Here is a 20,888-nt window from a genome sequence, read left to right as displayed (position 1 = left end):
GGAAATAACTCTATCTAAAGCTCGATAGATAGATTTATTTCCACGTGTGTGGTTGCGGATTAGAAATTTTCCTAATCGATCACATCTTGAAAAAAATTAGATATCTTAAATATCTTGGATATATTCAAAGATTTTGAAAATTCTAAATTCTATCCAAACTTGAAAAGTAATAGATATCCAAGATTTCAAAAAGAAATAAAATCCTAATTGAAACAATACTTATTATTCAAATATGCAAAATTAGATATCAATAAAGACAAATTAAGAACCAAATATTCGAATCAAATCGGATACGATAATTACCCGATTCTGATTTCTTTCCTAATTAATCAGAAGGATCGGGATTGCGGATCGGCGGTGCGTCGAAAGCAAACGGCTTGGCGGGTGGCGATGGCGGGTGAGGCCACAGGACTCACGACTGATTGGAGAGCTCGCGGAGCGACCTCAAACGAGCTCTAGGAGACTGGACTGGTACTCTCGGTGTGCAGCTGCTCGTCGTGAGGGGACTCGTAGCGAGGCTCACAGCTCTCGAAGAGAAGTCTCGATCTTCAAAGCTCAGACGATGTGCTCCGTCTTTCTATTTATAGTGTCTCTTCTTCCCCGTTTGGCGCTTTCTGCACGTGGAATTCAGTGGGGTGCAAGAAGAAAGAGGAAAAGAATAATAATGGGATGCAAATATTGGATATTGATGAAGAATCAGCCTCCCCTTTTTTTGTCTTCTTCTACTCAACAACTTATATTGGCCCCGTGAAGAAGCTAAGTGAAGTGTGGATGACCAGTGCACTCCGTCACGAACGTCTTCTTCCTCGTGTACCGTGGGTGTTGCCGAGGAAGCAACACTAGCCTCCCTCTCTATTTTTGCGGTGATCGTCGCAGTGGTGGCTCGCGGGATTGTCGATGATGAGGAGCGGTGAAGACGGTGCGGTCGCGAGGCAGCGCGACGATGGGGCGAGCACGTGCACGAGCGACTCTCTCTTACTCTTCGCTCAGCTCACGCGGCTCGCTCTTTGCTACTCAAGGAATTGTCTTCCTGAAATTATGAGAGCCTCCAGATTATGAGACATAAATATATATTTATAGTAAAAGCCTAGGTCAATTAGCCGGGCTTTCCAGTCCTAATGGGCTTAGGCTTTAGGCTTTAATTTAATTATACGTGGGCTAAATTAATTTGGGCTTTTCTTTAATTAAGCATAATGGGCTAATTTAAGCTCAAATTAAGACAACCAAGCCCTTTTGCGTGTGATTTTCGGCCTATGCTTTCCGAGTGAGCCGAGTCTCGTTCAGTGCCCGAGCTCAATTTACGTGATGAATTTTAAGCTCGCTTACCACCGCCGATCCGATGCGAAATGCAGTTAATCTATATGAACCTAAACTTTATGCTATGAGATTTGTAATATTTTTATTTAGGGGTTAAAATTTAATTCCTAATTTTCTATGCAATTAACCACTAAATGATGCGCCGAAATTTAGGTGTCAACAGCTGCCCCTCTTTGAATGGAGGCTCGCAGAGGTTTCGCTCAAAGACTAAGACCTAAATTTAAACTATGCAAAATGATGAATGATAATTTTTTTAATGCAATGATGCATGATATGCAAACAGAAAGAACGTATGCTAAGGCTTCTCACTTCGTGTAGAGCGGTGAAAGAGCCTTACATACGGATCGCACAAAAGCGTCCAAGTGAGGGAAAGCTTTATAATGCTTTGACTTCCCTCGATCTCCAAACTTCGGGTCCACTGGAAGTAAGATTTTCGAGGTAATGATTGCCTATCCGTTACCCTGTAGTTTCCTACGCGCGAAATAGTGCATGATATAAAGAAAGAATGGGATGTGTTGCCCATACCACTGGGCAATCACGAAAAGGATCATGTAACCTCTTCCATTGGATGAACATGAAATGGGGTGTGCCGCGTACTCCACTTAGCAACACCAAATGAGAAATTATGCCGCCCGTACTACGGGCAAATATGAAAAGGGGTGTGCCGCGTACTCCACTTAGCAACACCAAATGAGATATTATGCTACCCGTCCTACTTTGGGCGAACATGAAATGGGGTGTGCCGCACTCCACTTGGCAACACCAAATGATATGTCACCCTGTTCCACTTGGCGAACATATGAAAGAGATAATGTCTCACATTCTGGGAAAAGAGAAACAATGAAGAATAATTAGTAGATGTACCCGATTTCTTCTTGTGTTATAAAAATGGCAAAGCCAATTGCATTGCACCTATTTTTACCTGAGAAAAGGTTAAAACAACATATGCGCAGGGGAGAAAACATAATTCATGAATCTCTTGCATTACCAAGCTTTATCGGGAATTTATCAATAAGAACAACCATTTCGTCCTTTTGACAATTTGATCACATTAAATGAGAGACCTTTAATCAGAAAGGACTTTCTACTCACTCTCAATGAAAGGCTTTTGACCCGACCTTGATGCGGGTATAAGAATCACTCAAACTCTCTTCATCGTGCTTGACAAGGGTTTGGATATTCTCAAAATCAGCATGACTTGACCAATCTGAGAGGTCTTTATAAAGAGTAAAACGCGAATTTGGTCAATGGCTTAGCAAAAAAGACTCTTCGAGTCGAGGCTATTGAAAGAATTGATATCACCAGCGCTCCGGTTTACAAGTGTCGAATGCTGCAAAATGAGATAGAAAATCTTGCTTGCACTTCTTCGAGCAACATTTATAAGCATTTGAAACTCTACGTTAACTCAAGTGCCCTATTCTCAAGAGACTTCGGTAAGGGTTGTAACGTAGGTTCGGGGAGGCTTGAAATGAATGGCTTATTTCATCAAAGGGGGTATTATGAACATGGAGATTGGTGATCATCCAATTACGCCACTCGGTACCATTGACCTATCTCTAGCAATTGCTCCACAAATGAACCTTCAAACGGTCTTTTCCTTGAAGACCGATGTTGTATGTCGACCGAGTTCTTGCTGAAGCTTTTCTTTCCTCCTTTTTCTCTCTCTCTCTCTTTTTTTTAGAGAGATTTTCTTTTCGAGAGATTTTTCCGAGAGAGAGAACTTCAATTTAATGGAGTCCTTTTGCGTCTTTTCTGATGAATTTTCTTTCTAACTCCCATTTGCCTCAAGTCACATTGAACTTGCTTTGAGATGATTTCATTTGTTTATCACCAGAATGATCACCAATCGGGTTGAAATGAATTCACCGTTCAAATTGGGTATGCAAAGGGTAATGTGTAGGAATATAGAAAGAAATGCTCTTCATCCATATCTAAGGCACTCGAGCTAACACGTAACTTGCATGCAATAAATATACTTGAAGATTGATGCAAGTGAAAGAAGAAAATTCTAACCATTTTGAACTTTCTAAGAAATTGCCTCGGTATGGGGTTGTTCCCGACAGGTAAAAAATGAAACCTCGTTCAAAAGGGTTAAGCAAATGATAACCTTTAGTGTTTAGATAGAGGAAATGAATGCCTCTCATCATTTTGGTCGTCATACTTTTCGTGAGATAATCCTTTACCTTGTCAGCACGGAATTTTCACTCAACTCGCACTAGGGATTATTATTCAGAACATGTATGGAAATGTCTTACCTTTCGTCATCTTGAAGTCTCTCATGCAATATGATCGCTTCATTAGGACAGTAAACATGATTGCCAAATCAAAAGCCTTCCTCAAACAAAGCTTAGTAACATAAATTGATTCATGAAATTCAACTTGATACTTGATAGAAACAAAGTCGAATGAGTACAAATCAAGTGTAATACTTCTTCACGAATCAGAATTAACGACCAAAAAACACGACCATCCATCTCGCCAAAATTAAAGCACCTCCTGGAAGGACTTTCTTCACAATGTACGGGCCGCCATAATTTGGGGCGAATTTTCCTTCCGCAAGAGGAACTATCGGCAATAACTTTCGCAGGACAAGGTCACTTACCTGAAAATGTCGAGGCTTGACTTTCTTGTTGAAAGATTTAGCAACTCGTCGTTGGTAGCACTGGCCATGACATAGAGCTCTAAGCCTTATCTCATCAATCATGTTCAACTTGTCCAATCTCTGCTGGATCCAATCTGCTTCTGACAATTGTACCTGTGAAAGAATACGCAACGAAGGAATTTCAACCTCAACGTAGAAGCTCCCATACCGTACACAAGAAAATATGGAGTTGCCCCTGTAGATGTCCGGATAGAAGTCCGATATGCCATAAGTGCAAAAGGTAATCTCTCATGCTAATCACGGTAGTTCTCAGCTGTTTTAGCCAAAATTTTCTTGATATTCTTATTGGCTGCTTCGACCGCTCCGTTCATCTGCGGACGATATGGAGAGGAATTCAAATGCTTGATCTTGAACTCCTTGAACAGATCATCCACCAATTCATTATTTAGATTCGACCCATTGTTAGTAATTATAGTCTCAGTGTACCATATCGAGCAATGATGTCTCGACGAATGAACTTCACCACAATCCGGTCGTCACCGCAGTATAGACATAACTTCGATCCACTTCGAAAAGTAATCGATAGTGACCAGGATAAACCGATGCCCATTTGACGCTTTAGGATTAATTGGGCCAATCATATCAATGCCCCACATAGAAAATGGCCATGGTTCGGACATTTGATGCAATTCATTCGGAGGAGTTTTAATCTTGTCACCATGGATCGACATTTGTGACAACTTCGGACATGCTTTGAATGCAATCGCTTTCTAAAGTGAGCCATAATAACCCATCATCATTATCTTCCTTGCTAGCATATGAACATTCATGTGCGGACTACATACTCCTCGTGTACTTCTAGCATCAAATGAACAATTCGGTTGAATCAACACACCTTAATAAAATCGAATCATAGGACCGCTTGTATAGGCATTCCCGCTCAAGAAGAACTTCGACGCCATTTTCCCGATATACTTTTGGTCGATGTGGTACTTTTCTCAGGAAATTCCTGTGTTTGAAGATATGCCTTGATATCATGATACCACGGTTTGCCGTCAAGCTCTTCTGTCGTGGCCATGCAATAAGCCGGTTTCTGTAAGACCTCTATCTTCAAAGGTTCAACTTCTAAACCACTTGTCACTCGTAGCATTGCCGATAACGTAGCCAGAGCATCGGCAAAACTGTTTTGAGTCCTTGACAAGTATTCAAACGAAATGTCTTCAAACTCTTCCACCAACTCCTCCAGATAGACGTGATAGGGTGCAACTTAGCATCTCTAGTTTGCCATTTACCAACGGTCTGAAGAATAATGAGGGTTGAATCCTCGAACACCTTAAGTCGAGCTACTCCTATTTCAATTGCAGCTTGTAACCCGAGGATGCATGCTTCATATTCGGCGATATTATTCGTACAAGGAAATATCAGTTTCGCTGCGACCGGATAATGTTGTCCCGCCCGGAGATATTAAAACGCCCCGATACCCGATCCCGACAAGTTTACTACTCCATCAAAATACATGGTCCATACATACTCATCAATTGGCATGACTCTATCCTCTAACGGATCCGGATCCTCATTTTTCTCAGATTTTCAGCCAAGATATCAGCAATTACTCGTCCTTTGACTGATTTCTGGGACATGAATCGAACATTAAATTCTGAGATGAGAATCTACCATTTTGTCAGTTTTCCAATCAAAGCGGGTTGATTGAGCAAGTATTTGATGGGATCACATTTTGTCACAAGCAATATCTCGATAGTGCAAAGTGTATTGCCTCAATCTCGTGTAGTACCCAAACCAATGCTGCGCACGTTCTTTCGCCGGAATAATTCATCTCGTAGGCGGTGAATTTCTTACTCAAATAATAAATCGCACGCTCCTTTTCATCCTCTTCACTTTTCTGAGCAAGCATGGCACCTAAGGATTCACTGTGGATTGTAAGGTACATGATCAGAGGTTGCCCCGGCGTTGGTGGAACAAGCACTGGCGGATTCATCAAGTAGTGTTTAATCTTGTCAAATGCCAGTTCACACTCTTCATCCCATCTAACCAGCGCATTCTTCTTGAGGAGTTTAAAGAAAGGCTCATTGCCTCGAGATAGTTGAGAAATAAATCTGGCAATATAGTTTAGTCCGCCCATTGCTACGAACTTCCTTCACCGAAGAGGAGATTTTATTTCACAAATGGCTTTCACTTTTGACGGGTCAATCTCAATCCCTTTGTTACTAACAATGAAGCCAAGTAGTTTACCAAAGGCTGCCCCGAACACGCATTTTGTCGGATTGAGGCGCAATTTGAACTTACGAAGCTTGTCGAATAATTTTGTCAAGGTTTCTATGTGATCTTCTCCACGTCGAGTTTTTGCAATCATATCGTCAACATAGACCTCGATCTCATTATGCATCATGTCATGGAACAACGTGACCATTGCCCCCTGGTAAGTTGCCCCAGCATTTTTGAGACCGAAGGGCATCACCTTGTAATGAAATGTCCCCCAAAGAGTAGTAAATGCTGTTTTCAACTTATCATCCTTATTCATCAAGATTTGATTATAACCTGAAAAACCATCCATGAAGGAGAATAGTTCGAATCCAATATCAGCCCACAAGCACATCAATGTGCGGGAGTGGAAAATAATCTTTAGGACTAGCTTTGTTCGATCTCGGTAGTCAACACATACTCGAACCCGACCGTCTTTCTTCATTATCGGGACTATATTAGCGACCCATTCCGAGTATTGGGTAGTCTCAATAAATCCCACGCCAAGAAGCTTCATGACCTCTTCCTTGATTTTCTTCGCGCTTCCGGCTTAGCTCTTCGCGGCCTTTGTTTCACAAGCTCAACGAAGGATCGATCGGTAGACAATGTTCGACGATCGATCGATCAAGACCCGGCATATCAAAGCATAAGACCAGGCAAAGATGTCTTGATAATCCTTCAACAATCTGGGTCAAGCGTTTGGCACACATCTTCAGAAGACATGCCCCAATCTTCACCTCTCTAGGATTCTCCGTGTCGCCAAGGTTGATCACCACGGTTTCTTCGGCGGTCGAGGCTTAGATTTCATGGATTTCCAAGTTCCGTCGTATCTCTTCATCATTCGGATTAGAATCATCTGAGTCATTGGATTGGCTTGCATCACATATATGAGGGTCCACGATTCCCGTTCCTTCGCATGCCTCGAGATTAGTCCTGAAACATGAAAGAAAGGGATCAAAAAGACAAGACAGGCTTAACTACATGCAATTTTGAAAATTGTTCTTTGCTTTTTTTGAAATTCATTTTGCTTTCAAGACCTCGAAACGAGAATTCTTGAGAAGCCCAACCCTTAGTTCTTACCGTAGATGACAAATTTTTCAATCGTTGGTTATCACACGTTGGTTTGGGACACTTCAACAAGATTCAAAATGCTAAAAACGCTGTAATTTTATTGATATTGAACCAATGAATTACATCTTATTGGATTGAAAAACCTAAGTGCAACATGAATAGGAATGACAATCGAAAAAAACAATAAAGATTCCCACGTAGGGGAGATACGAAAACTAGAAATGATTACTCTTGAGGGCTATCGCCCATCCCTTCAAGTGGTCCTTCAGTGATTGCACAAATGGAGGTCTCAGCAAACCAACCGGTGAGGTAAGGTATACCATCATCAAAGTACAACACCCTCGACTCCGGCTTCTTGAAAATACAGGGTGGCCGGTCATCCTCAGAATCGTCAGACAAACTGACCAGAATGGCTTTACCGTGCTTCTTAGGTGAGTCAGTTAGGGCTTGTGACGACTCAGGAAAGATAAGCCCAAGATCATCCTCGCGGCTCAGATTTAAATGTTCATATCCTCCCACAACTCCAGTCGAGTGAAAGGTGTCGTTGATGGAAGATGGTAAGGGACTTTGACCTGCTCCTGTTCGGCTTTTGCAACAATCGTTGCTTTGTTCGCGGCTTCCTTGCCTATGATATCCCAAACCAGCTTTGTGGGATTGTCCATTTGTCTCGATCGGGGCATGAATGCCTTGGCCTTTTTTCCCAAGACCCTGACCTGGCTTAAAACCATTACCGACCATGACCTTAGCCACCATGAGAGCCGCTTTAGAAACTTCAGAACGGGCAACGATATCGAGGAAGCTTGAACAACTTGAACTATCTCAAATAAATGATAGCTATCCTCCTCAACATGATCAGGTTCTATGTATGGGATCGATGTTGCATTGAAGATTCGGTGATCTTCCTCTCCATAAATTGTAACTAACTTTGCTTCAGCTACAAACTTGATCTTCTGATGCAAACTGGAGGGTACTGCGCCTGCATTGTGAATCCATGGCCGTCCCAAAGAAGAAACCGAAAGCGTAGGGATATCCAAGACTTGAAAAGAATATCAAACACCGAAGGTTCGACCGCAGCTTTAAGTTAATCCGCCTATGACATCTTTCTTTACTCCATCAAAGGCTCGTACATGTGTCTTGGCCGCTTGCATGGTAGATGGAGGAATGCCCACCTTTTCAAAGTAGCCAACGGGCATAAATTCGAGCCGACCCGTTATCAACAAGCACCCTAGCCATGCGAGTCTCCTTGTACTTCACGGATATGTGAAACGCCTTATTATGACCACGTCCTTCAACTGGGATTTCCTCATCAGAAAATGCTACTTGATCTTTGAGGAGGATCGTCCCGACAAACCCTTCTAGCTTATCTTCTTTAATAGTCTCGGGCACATGAATCTCACTCAACACCTTCATTAGAGCACTCCGATGCTTATCTGATGTTTGGAGAAGTTCCAACAACGAGACTTGTGCATGTAACTTTCTCAGCTGATCAACCATGTTATATTCACTAGCCTTAATCACAGCTAGGAATTCCTTCGCTTCTTTCTCAGCCACTGGCTTGGCCGGTTGCTTATCAGGATAAGTTCGCCCTGACCTCGTTATCAGATCAACGTCGTACGACCATAGGACCATCTTGTCACTCTCATGCGTAGGGGCCGAGGTGATGCCAGATCAATACTTCCGGAGTGTCGGGTATAATGATCCCGAGGTCATCGTCAAAGGGGTCCTCGAGAGCGGGCATGTCAGATCCAACTTCACTTGTTCATCGGTCATCCTTGCGAAGTTCTTCATTCCAATCAATGATGACTTGGGATATAGCGGCCACTACCCCGAAATCATATGCTGTCCCAATCATCCCCTCTCACCAACTCATCCACTTTCTTTCTTATGTCACCGAGTGACACCACTTCACCGGCGAAACATAACCACTGGACTAAAGCATCGAACATATTTTCGAGAGGGACCCCGAAGCTCGAACCCGCTTGACTCCGGCCAAGGACAACATTTGTACTGCTCGAATGATCAGGGAGTGGATTGTTCTGCACATTGGGCTTACCGGCTGGTTGTAGTGCAAACGCTCCAGTCTCGAGTAGATCCTGCACTCGATGTTTGAGCACTTGGCAATCATCTGTCGAATGCCCAACCTCACCTCTATGGTAATCGCATTTCTTCGACGGATCATACTTTGCATAGCCGGCATGCTAGATCTTTGTGGCTCGAATTCAGCAAGTTCTTCTTCCTTAGCACCGCGCACTCGAGATAACGTCTCGAGAAGTGGAGTAAACTGGCGGGATTTGCGCTGTTGGCGTGGGTCTTGCTGGCCTTACCGTCCATAAGAGGTCGTCTGCTGGTTGCTAAATTGTAGCTCAGGGGCCTGAGCTGGCGTCTTCTGCACATAGGTCATGTTGACTTCGGGGACATGCTTTTTGTCCTTCTTACTAGTAAATCTCTTGTTTGATGAACCTGACTCACTCTACCATCCTTTCTTGAGCCCGGTCTCAATCTCCTCACCCATGGCTATCACCGGCCAAAGATTGGGCGGCTGCTTCACTAACATTCGTGAACGAACAGCCGTGCTAGAGAGTGGACATGAACAACTTCATTAAGTCACGTTATGAGGGTTCAGGCATGATCTGCCCTGCCATGTTCCTCTAACGAGTGGCATACTCCTTCAGAGTCTCGCCCTTTTTCTGCTCAGCTCTCTCTAGGTCTTCCCTTGTAATAGTGACGCGAGATTGAACTTGAAGTGCTTGACGAAAAGGTTTGCCACCTCTTCCCACGAGTCTTTTCGGTTGATCCGGTGGTTGGTATACCACCTCATTGCAAAGATCCTTCAAGCTTGCTTGGAAGGTTTGGATCATTAGGGTCCGTTAGACACATATCTATTCATGAGCCCTGGTACATATCGATGTGCCGAATTGGGTTCGAGGTGCCGTCGCACTTCTCAAAGGCCGGCATCTTGAATTTATCGTGCACTTGGACCCGGTAAAAATGGACAAATCAACAGCGGAACACTTTGAGTTCCCTCCACTTCACGTAACCTCGATCGAGCTTGGCCAACAACTTGGCATTCTCATCGTGGGGGTGAATGAGGAACAAGGACCACTGAGAAGCACTAGTGTCGATCAAAATGGCATCATCCAATAAAGGGTTGGATTAGTGTTTATTGCAGAGATTTGTCAAGGCTGAGGCCTTGACGGGTTGGAGGTGGAATCTTCGATTGGGAGGCAACATTGATCTGCGTCGCTTGGCCATGAGATCACTCATCATTTTGGACATGGCAAATGTGATCCGCTCATTGATTGTATTCATGTGTTCTTTCACTTTTCGTCAATCATGGCCGCAATCTCGCTTGATTGGCCATCCTTCTTTGGTCACCGATCGAGTATTATGAGGATAAGGGGATCCATGGCAAATTACCCGCAAAAAGCAACGGTGGAATAAATACGACAAGTAAGAATAACGAGTCGGTCCATGACATCCTCTAGACCCTCAAGATGAAATTTCTTTCGAACGACCGATTCGTCCAGTAAATCCTGAAATTCCAAATTGCTTTATTCAATAAAAACCTTGACTGATTCCAAAATTTACAAATTATAGCTCAAAGTTTTTCATGGATAATGTCTCAAAAGAATTCTTATAAAAATCGTTCAGCAACATTTATTACCAAAAACATCAATAGCATGAAGTACAAATGTAAGCTAACATTCCATCCTAAAAGAAAGACAAACTCCCTAAGCCAAACTAGAAATCAGATAGTCTTCCTCTTTTTAGAGGCTACGTGATCTATAGACGAATGGGCCTTCAAGGCGCGTCGTAATCGTGCATTCTCTTCACCGAGCATCCGCCTTATCCCGAGCCTTCGTTGCCTTTTCTTTGCTGATTTTGATTTGAGTCTCGAAGGGTATGCCGTATTGTCACGACCGGGATCTTCTGGAGTATCTCAAAGGGATGGTATGATGCTAAATATATCGGGCCGTGGCAAAGTGACGCTTCATCCTTCCGGTGGGCTCATCTCGCGGGCCAAATCAGCTTTTGAGGAACAATTCTGCCAAGCTAGATGACACCTAAGCTCGACTCAGGACTCGCCTTTCTCGAATTGGACTTGAAATTCATTGGGCCCGAGTGGAGGTGGGACATCCCGTAACTCCGAATGACGTGTAACCCGGGGGCCGATAGCAGGTTGCCCCATAAATGCCCATCAAAGGTACGGGCTTATGATCGCCATGGTATAGTCGAGCCTCAACCTCCCAAAACCACACAGCTTGCCAAAGGAAAATCTTAGAGCTTGGATCCTTGAACAGATGGACCCATTGTGTATAGTGCAAGCTCTTAGTTTGATCTTGTATTTGTTTGAACCTTAAAATAGGGTTATCACTCATGTCCATTTCAAATACAACATATTTTCCCCAAATTGAGAAAGGTGTGAGAAAAGCCAGATTTGTAAAAGCTCAATCGGGGCTCGAAAAGCTCTATCTTTTCCTTTCTTGAATCGTGTCGAGACATGAAAGTTTCTGCTAGAATTGTGTTTATAAAACTAACTCCACCACATATTTGTTTTACCGTCCTAGCTATCACCGAATCAATAGCATTTTGACGGAATGGAAAAACGATGAGTCAAAAAAAAACTAAGATAAAAATTTTAGATCTCATGAGGACGGAGTTATTTTCGAAACATTCAATAAGAAAAGATAATGGGCATGCTTGACAATTACTCTTTAGCACTTTTTCAATTTCCTTTTTAGTCAAATTCAAAAATTCAGCAAGCACTACCACAGGATCTACCTTAATGGGTGGTTCAACTATATCCAACTCAATCGATTTCCCAATAGCAATACTGTATTCTTCCAGAGTCGGTGTGAGCTCAAACTTACCTCCCAACACAAAAGTGGTCGTCTCGAGGCACCAAAAATGAGCAAGTGCCTGCATGATCCCACTCTGAACATCTATGTCTAGGATTGGCAGCATGAATCCAATGCGCTTGAGAACGTACTGCTGACCATCTGGCTTCAACTGGCCCCATAACTTCTTGAGCTCTAGCTTCGGAGTAGGCACGAAACGGATATCGAGGCGACCCATTCTTATATAGACCATGTGCCAAATGACTCAACCTAAGTCAATGATCGACTCAAAATAAGATGAAGAAAACCAAAGATAAAGCTCAAGAAATTACCGTCTTTGGGGAGAAAATGTCAATCACAGAGACACGCACGTGAATGGTGAGTTTAAATCTTAATCTATCTATCCTAATGGCTTTTGCAAAGTGAAATGATGAACGGAACGACATGTCGCAGCCTCGCGTACAATCATCATGACTAGTCGCGGCCTCACATACCATAGTCATGACTAGTCGGGTCCAATCACTTCGGCTTGGTTCGGTCTACAAGGGTAACCTCCATGCATTGTAGCCTCACGTGCATGAGGACAACCCTTAAGCCATTTTTTTGAAAAAATTTTCGGGATCCAAATGGGATAACCTTTAGCGAAGCCTTACCGCCAAGGTTAAAGAACTACCTAAATACCATCTTAAAACTATGGGTGTGACCCAGTCCGGTCCACAGGTTGTGTGTGGTGTAGTGCAAATACTGTAAATCATGCACAACAATTATATGCAAACACCACTTCAATAGTACAAAAATTAAATCATAATTCCACTCCACCAAGCCTGCAAAATAAAGGGTTAGCCAATCACTACTCACCTTATAACTCCCATCCTGCAAAACCATTTAACACCTAAGAATGAGAATTCAATCAAATTTTGTCAAATCGAGTGATTTTTCCATAAACTTTTTTTGGCCTAAGTCCTCCTTAAATTTTTTTTTTAAAAAAAAATTCAAGTTTATCCCCAGTGGAGTCGCCAAGTTGTCGCGACCTAAAATAATCGAGTTTTCCGATCTTAGGCTAATGGATTACTAGATCAATTAAATTAACTAACCTAGCTCGAGTTCTCCCAAATTCTACCAATTCGCAACTTAGGTCCAATTATGAGCATGCAAATATTTTCAATGGGAGTCGCCACTAATTATTTAAGATAGGTTGATTAAAACCTAAATAAAATAGCGAGTACTATTTTATTTCCTGCGAACCAAAATTATGGATTCGGGGACTTGGTTACGCTAGATTCCCTAACGCCCTTTCGGTACCAATTTCAAGAAAAATACTTAATTTGACAATTTTGATAAATCCTGACTTAGAGTTCAAAGGTACAGAAGTTTTTTTTTTTTTTTTATTTATTTATTTAAATGAAAGCTAACCTATATGTAATGGCGTGCAAAAAATTGACATGCGATTAATGCAACCTAACATGCAAACTATATGTCATGCGATGACGTGACCTATTTCTAATGACGGGCATATTATTTTTTTGTATTTTTTATTTAATGAAATTCGGAATTAAAAAAATGCCAATTATCTAAACATGTAATTTTAAACTAAAGAAATTAACCTATTCTAGAGTAATATTTTTGGTATTTTTTTTTATCGAAATTCGAAATTAAAATCCAAAAAAAAATATAACCGTTAAATCTTTCGACTTAAGTTTCGATCCGAAACCCGACAGATCGATCCTAAAATTCGAAATATCAAATATGGAAATAACTCTATCTAAAGCCCGATAGATAGATTTATTTCCACGTGTGTGGTTGCGGATTAGGAAATTTTCCTAATCGATCACATCTTGAAAAAATTAGATATCTTAAATATCTTGGATATATTCAAAAGATTTTGAAAATTCTAAATTCTATCCAAACTTGAAAAGTAATAGATATCCAAGATTTCAAAAAAGGAAATAAAATCCTAATTGAAACAATGCTTATTATTCAAATATGCAAAATTAGATATCAATAAGCACAAATTAGGCAACCAAATATTCGAATCAAATCGGGATATGATAATTACCTGATTTGCAGATTTCTTTCCTAATTTGAATCTGTAGCGGATCGGGATTGCGGATCGGCGGTGCGTCGGGAGCAAACGGCCGGCGGGTGGCTGACGGCGGGTGAGGCCACAGGACTCACGACTGATTGGAGAGCTCGCGGAGCGACCTCAAACGAGCTCTAGGAGACTGGACTGGTACTCTCGGTGTGCAGCTGCTCGTCGTGAGGGGACTCGTAGCGAGGCTCACAGCTCTCGAAGAGAAGTCTCGATCTTCAAAGCTCAGACGATGTGCTCCGTCTTTCTATTTATAGTGTCTCTTCTTCCCCTTTTGGCGCTTTCTGCACGTGGAATTCAGTGGGGTGCAAGAAGAAAGAGGAAAAGAATAATAATGGGATGCAAATATTGGATATTGATGAAGAATCAGCCTCCCCTTTTTTTGTCTTCTTCTACTCAACAACTTATATTGGCCCCGTGAAGAAGCTAAGTGAAGTGTGGATGACCAGTGCACTCCGTCACGAACGTCTTCTTCCTCGTGTACCGTGGGTGTTGCCGAGGAAGCAACACTAGCCTCCCTCTCTATTTTTGCGGTGATCGTCGCGGTGGTGGCTCGCGGGATTGGCGACGATGAGGAGCGGTGAAGACCGTGCGGTCGCGACGCGGCGCGATGGTGGGGCGAGCACGTGCACGAGCGACTCTCTCTCTTACTCTTGTTCTTCGCTCACGCGCTGCTCTCGCTCTCTCTGTGAATCGTCTTCTGTGAATTATGAGAGCCCCTCGACATTATGAGACATAAACATATATTTATAGTGTAAACCTAGGTCAATTAGGGCTTTCTAGTCCTAATGGGCTTAGGTTTAGGCTTTAATTTAATTATAAGTGGGCTGAATTAATTTGGGCTTTTCTTTAATTAAGCATAATGGACTAATTTAAGCTCAAATTAAGACAACCAAGCCCTTTTGCGTGTGATTTTAGGCCCATGCTTTCCGAGTGAGCCAAGTCTCGTTCGGTGCCCGAGCTCGATTCGTGATGAATTTTAAGCTCGCTTACCACCGCCGATCCGAAAATGCAGTTAATCTATATGAACCTAAACTTTATGCTATGCGATTTGTAATATTTTTGTTCATGGGTTAAAATTTAATCCCTAATTTTCTATGCAATTAACCACTAAATGATGCGCCGAAATTTAGGTGTCAACATTCCCTCTTTGTATCTCAAATTCACAAGTCTTTTAAGTAGAAAAGCTTTATTTTGTGAGGTTTTCCTCTCATAGAGATCTTGCAATTTCTTCTACAAAGTGTCCGCTTTCGTTTCTTGAGCAACATGATGAAACATACTATCATCAATCCATTATTGAATAAACCCAACCGTTTTTCGATTCATTCGTTCCCATTATTTATCTTCCTTATCTCATTTAGCCTCATCACCCTCAATGGGATTAAACAAATCTTTCCAATATAACATGTCTTCCATCCGCGGTTTCCAAATGTTGTAATTCGAGGCATTTAACTTAAACATGGTGCCACTAGTTTCCTCCATTCAATATTAGAATCTCAATGCTAGCTCTGATACCACTTTATTGGGGAGGATTGGGGCAACAATTCACTAAGAACCAAGCCTAATCCAAGATCAATATCTCCCACACAATTAAACCGACCGAAATCAACTTAATCCTAACAACAACCAACAATATTCCAGCAATTCAACCTTGCAGTAATAAGAAGACAAATGCAACAATGACACCAAGATTTAACGTGAAAATTCAATGAGAGAAAAAAACACAGACCGCCCCAAAATCTTTCACTAATCACCAAGAATAGTAGGATACATATAGTTCGTCTCTAGTCACACACTAGAGGCACAACATCAACAATACAATATCATTTTCATCACCAGAAAGGTGAATTTACATAAATGAAAGAGAAAACTCTAATCACGATTGGAGAATTCGGAGAAGATTCTCTACAAACGAAATCGATCAACTCGTAATTCTCGGTCTCACAAACAACATACTAAAATTTGAGCCAATTTCGATAATGTTTGACCCATGAATCGGGTACGCCCCTTTTCTTTCTTCTTTTTCCTGTTCTCTCGGTGAGCTCTCGGTAAAAAAACTCACTTTTTCTCTCTCCTGTTGGGCACTCTCACCGCACAAAGCAGCAGCCCCATTCCTTTTGTTTGCTTTTGACTTTTTCTCTTCTTTTGTTTTGTTATTGTTATATACTTCCTGGGCCCCACATAAGGTTAACACTAATTTTGTCGCTTGAAAGCAGTAATTTGAAAAAGAAAAAGCCCCCAAAAAAAAAGAGATGAAGAAAGAAAGACAAAAACACAAGAACGAGGAAGAGAAGTCTAGAACCGCCAAAACCAACCTCACCTCTTCTCAAACCTTCTCTCTCACTTTCTCTTTTCCAAAGGAGCCGAGACCTTACCTTGATGCCACCTTGTCAAGTCGAGAACAACAACAGCAGAGCAGAAGCCACCAGATACCATTCTCTCTCTATCTCTCTCTCGAGTCTCTCAACTCTCTCACCGTATATAAATACAGTGTTTTACTTCGCCTGCTGCTTCCTCAGATACACACACTCTGGTCTCTGCACCGAGTCTCCACTGCCCTTTGGCTTCTTCGTTCGTTCGTTCCATCGATCGGGTACTGCGTGGTATTCGAGTCCGAGCTCCGTCGACACACACTGATGGCGGACGTTGGCATGGGGGAGGTCGAGACCTTTGCCTTCCAGGCCGAGATCAACCAGCTCCTCAGCCTCATCATCAACACCTTCTACAGCAACAAGGAGATCTTCCTCCGCGAGCTCATCAGCAATGCCTCCGACGTAAGCTCTTCGATCTCTCTATCCGCCTTGTCTCGTTGTCGGTTGAGTGTTCGTGCTGGTTTCAGTGCAACCGTCTTAGGATCGTGACGTTCCTGGGTCGAACAGTGTTTGAGGTGACGAGGTCGTGTGTTGGAGTGATGTTGCTGATCGGCGAAATGTTTGTGCTTTAGTAACATTTGCTTTGGCGCTGCGGTGCATGACTCTGTCCCTGGTTTTAGGTTTTGTTGGTTCTGTGGTTCTGTAAATTTACATAGTACGTGACAAAGTATGTAGTGATTGAAATGGAACATCAAAGTAGATGAATCATGAATGTGTCGATCGCCAAATGGCCTCTTCTTCTCTGTGTTGACTGCGGTTCAAGTTTAGTAGCTTTTCTCTAGTTTTCTATTCTTGAATTTGATTGTGGAGGCTAAGGCTTCTCGGTGATTTCTATGTGAAGGCATTGGACAAAATTCGTTTCGAGAGCTTGACCGACAAAAGCAAGCTTGATTCTCAGCCTGAGTTTTTTATCAGAATCATCCCTGACAAGGCCAACAAGACTCTCTCCATCATCGACAGTGGCTGTGGCATGACCAAAGCAGGTATTATCGCTTTCTAATTGTGCATGTCGAGAAATTCTTATGCAGTGCTAGTGTAAACAGTCATGTTTGGTCCACTTTGTGCCTCGATCACCATTGCAACTATTCGAGATGTCAACTATACTGAATGGCCAAACAAGAACACTGTATGGCCAAGCTAGCATTTGCCATAGGTTGGATTTGAGCTCTAATAAGATGAAACTGAATTTCGGTTTGCTGCAGAGGTGGTGAACAACTTGGGCACAATTGCGAGATCTGGAACTAAGGAATTTATGGAGGCACTGCAAGCTGGAGCTGATGTGAGCATGATCGGGCAATTTGGAGTTGGGTTTTACTCGGCTTACTTGGTTGCTGAGAAAGTTGTGGTAACCACCAAGCACAATGACGATGATCAGTACATATGGGAATCTCAGGCTGGCGGGTCTTTCACCATTACTCGGGATGTCTATGGGGAGCCTCTAGGTAGAGGTACCAAGGTTACACTCTTCCTTAAGGAAGATCAGGTGAGTTCATCGAGTTTGAGAGTTCAAGTCTCTTTTACAAGTAAAAATCAACATGCTTGTCTATCCATAATGTTAGTTTCTGTTTAGACATGTGTTCTGTTAGTTTTCTTGTATCTCCTGATCCGTTCTATCACTGATGCTAATAAAGTATCGTAACAGGATAGTACATTATAAGCGGACCTCTATTCTTCATGGATGTTTTATCTAATTAAGTAGTTTGAGGAAAGTTTTTGAACAAGTTTCTTGTCCATATGGGATATTGTTAATGGGGCAACTGATTGTGAGCTTCCTATTGCAGTTGGAATACTTGGAGGAGAGGAGATTGAAAGACCTTGTGAAAAAGCACTCTGAATTCATTAGCTATCCAATCTATCTCTGGGTAGAGAAGACTGTCGAGAAAGAAGTCAGTGATGATGAGGATGAGGAGACCAAGAAGGAAGAGGAAGGTGATGTGGACGAGGTAGATGAAGACAAAGAGAAGAAGCCTAAAAAGAAGAACGTGAAGGAGGTGACCTATGAATGGCAAGTGATCAACAAACAGAAGCCTATCTGGCTGCGAAAGCCAGAGGAGGTAACCAAGGAGGAGTATGCCGCTTTCTACAGGAGCTTGACCAACGATTGGGAGGATCACCTGGCCGTCAAACACTTCTCAGTCGAAGGGCAGCTCGAGTTCAAGGCTATCCTGTTTGTTCCCAGGCGAGCCCCGTTCGATCTCTTCGACACAAGGAAGAAAATGAACAACATCAAACTTTATGTTAGGCGGGTCTTCATTATGGACAATTGCGAAGAGTTGATTCCTGAGTATCTTGGATTTATCAAGGGAGTGGTGGACTCTGACGATCTTCCTCTCAACATCTCGCGCGAGATGCTGCAGCAAAACAAAATCCTCAAGGTTATTCGGAAGAATCTCGTCAAGAAGTGCATCGAGATGTTCTTCGAGATTGCCGAGAACAAAGACGATTATGCCAAGTTCTACGACGCCTTCTCCAAGAACATCAAGCTGGGCATTCATGAGGATAGCCAGAACAGAGCTAAACTCGCGGACCTGTTGAGGTATTATTCGACCAAGAGCGGTGATGAGATGACAAGTTTGAAGGACTATGTGACTAGAATGAAGGAGGGTCAGAAGGACATCTACTACATCACAGGTGAAAGCAAAAAGGCAGTGGAGAACTCTCCATTCCTCGAGCGGCTGAAGAAGAAAGGTTATGAAGTCCTTTTCATGGTGGATGCCATAGACGAGTACGTCGTCTCTCAGCTGAAAGAGTATGACGGCAAGAAATTGGTTTCTGCAACCAAGGAGGGGCTGAAATTGGAGGACGAGTCGGAGGAAGAGAAGAAGAGGAGGGAAGAGAAGAAGAAGTCGTTCGAGAGCTTGTGCAAGACAATCAAGGAGATACTGGGAGACAGGGTGCAGAAAGTGGTGGTGTCGGATAGAATCGTGGACTCGCCCTGTTGCTTGGTGACCGGGGAATACGGATGGACAGCCAACATGGAGAGAATCATGAAGGCTCAGGCGTTGAGGGACAGCAGCATGGCGGCCTACATGTCCAGCAAGAAGACTATGGAGATCAATCCCGACAACGGCATCATGGAGGAGCTGAGGAAGAGGGCCGAGGTCGACAAGAACGACAAGTCGGTGAAGGATCTAGTGCTGCTGCTGTACGAGACTGCGCTTCTGACTTCCGGGTTCAGCCTCGACGACCCGAACACCTTCGCGTCGAGGATCCACAGGATGTTGAAGCTCGGCCTGAGCATCGAGGAGGAGGATGAGAATGCCGGCGTGGACGCAGAGATGTCTCCACTGGAGGAGGAAGGGAATGAGGAGAGCAAAATGGAAGAAGTTGATTAAACAGGGAAGCAACTTAAAACAAAATCAACATAACGACAGTAATTATAGCACGCAGGACGGGGCATGTTTCTCGGTCGTGTATACAGGAGTCTTTGGCTTTGGGGTCTCTGGTACTTGGCTTGTGGGTTTGTTCACTTGTTGACTATGTCATACATGATGTGTTTGTCTGAGTAGTGTCTGTAATGAGAGAACAGTTTCATGATCAAATCTATCTGGTTTATGCATATGTAACTTTGTGTTTCAGTGGGAAGAAAATTGACATATTCCGATTTACCAGCTGTTCTAGGAATCTATACTCCTAAGTAAGACTGTGGAAATGTGTCTTTATAAGCCATCATAGGTAAGCATAGTTTCAAGGTAGTACCGGATCAGGATGTTTTGGGTATGTATGGTATGTTTCAGATTTCAAAAATTGGGAAATTTGCTTTGACAGATAGGTTCAACGATTCAGGTAGGTGGAAGTTTTTGTGTTTTTCTTGATTTATGTTGTCCCACAATCTTATGGTATTCCATAGCCTCAAATGATGAGTGTATAATTTGGAACTGCTAGTCCGAATTTTCATTTTATGATTGAGACTTTTACTTTGTTAATGTTTTATATTCATCAAGTGTCTAAATATAAGTTATGGTCAGTGAATTATAACAGCAAATAATGGTCATTAAAAGTGATGATTCATTATAATTATTCAATTAATAATACATAGAATCTAGGTAGATCCTGAAATCGAGCATAGATTTCATGTTTAAAACAATGAGAAACCTATTTCAAATCGGATAGATTGCAGGTTCAAGGAAACCTGTACGAAACATGGAATTCTCCAAGTCCGAACAACACTATCCTATGCGATGCGAGTATCTCATTCATTGAAAACAGAAAATTGCGGACAAGAAAAGTTAACAACAACAGAGGTTGTCGAGCGGGAACAGGGAGCCATCTCATTCTCCTGCATCGATCCTGCTTCCTAAGTTAAAGATGGGTAGATGCTCCCGACAGATGCATCATCT

At 42.5% G+C, this 20,888-nt stretch overlaps 1 protein-coding gene across 1 annotated transcript; it reads left to right on the top strand.

The window, feature by feature from the left end:
• The first annotated feature begins 16,487 nt into the window (after positions 1 to 16,487).
• Positions 16,488 to 20,156, top strand: LOC115692298 (heat shock protein 83-like). The gene is made up of 4 exons (XM_030619102.2): positions 16,488 to 16,950; positions 17,390 to 17,531; positions 17,751 to 18,031; positions 18,330 to 20,156. Exons 1-4 carry the CDS (start codon positions 16,813 to 16,815, stop codon positions 19,881 to 19,883), a joined length of 2,115 nt encoding a protein of 704 aa, XP_030474962.2. The 5' UTR covers positions 16,488 to 16,812; the 3' UTR covers positions 19,884 to 20,156.
• The last annotated feature ends 732 nt before the right edge of the window (positions 20,157 to 20,888 follow it).

The sequence above is a fragment of the Syzygium oleosum genome, unplaced genomic scaffold (genome assembly GCF_021117445.2).
Source record: "Syzygium oleosum isolate NSW1041296 unplaced genomic scaffold, Sole_v2.1 Sole_v2.14, whole genome shotgun sequence".
Taxonomy (NCBI): Eukaryota; Viridiplantae; Streptophyta; class Magnoliopsida; order Myrtales; family Myrtaceae; genus Syzygium; species Syzygium oleosum.
Note: the sequence above shows the minus strand (reverse complement) of the source record. Positions and strands in the feature narration are given on the sequence as shown.

Coding starts and splice junctions, on each gene's coding strand:
- LOC115692298 (XM_030619102.2), top strand. CDS start 16,813: ATGGCGGACGTTGGCATGGGGGAGGTCGAGACCTTTGCCTTCCAGGCC. Junction 16,951..17,389: donor TCATCAGCAATGCCTCCGAC/GTAAGCTCTTCG, acceptor TTCTATGTGAAG/GCATTGGACAAAATTCGTTT. Junction 18,032..18,329: donor TCTTCCTTAAGGAAGATCAG/GTGAGTTCATCG, acceptor TTCCTATTGCAG/TTGGAATACTTGGAGGAGAG.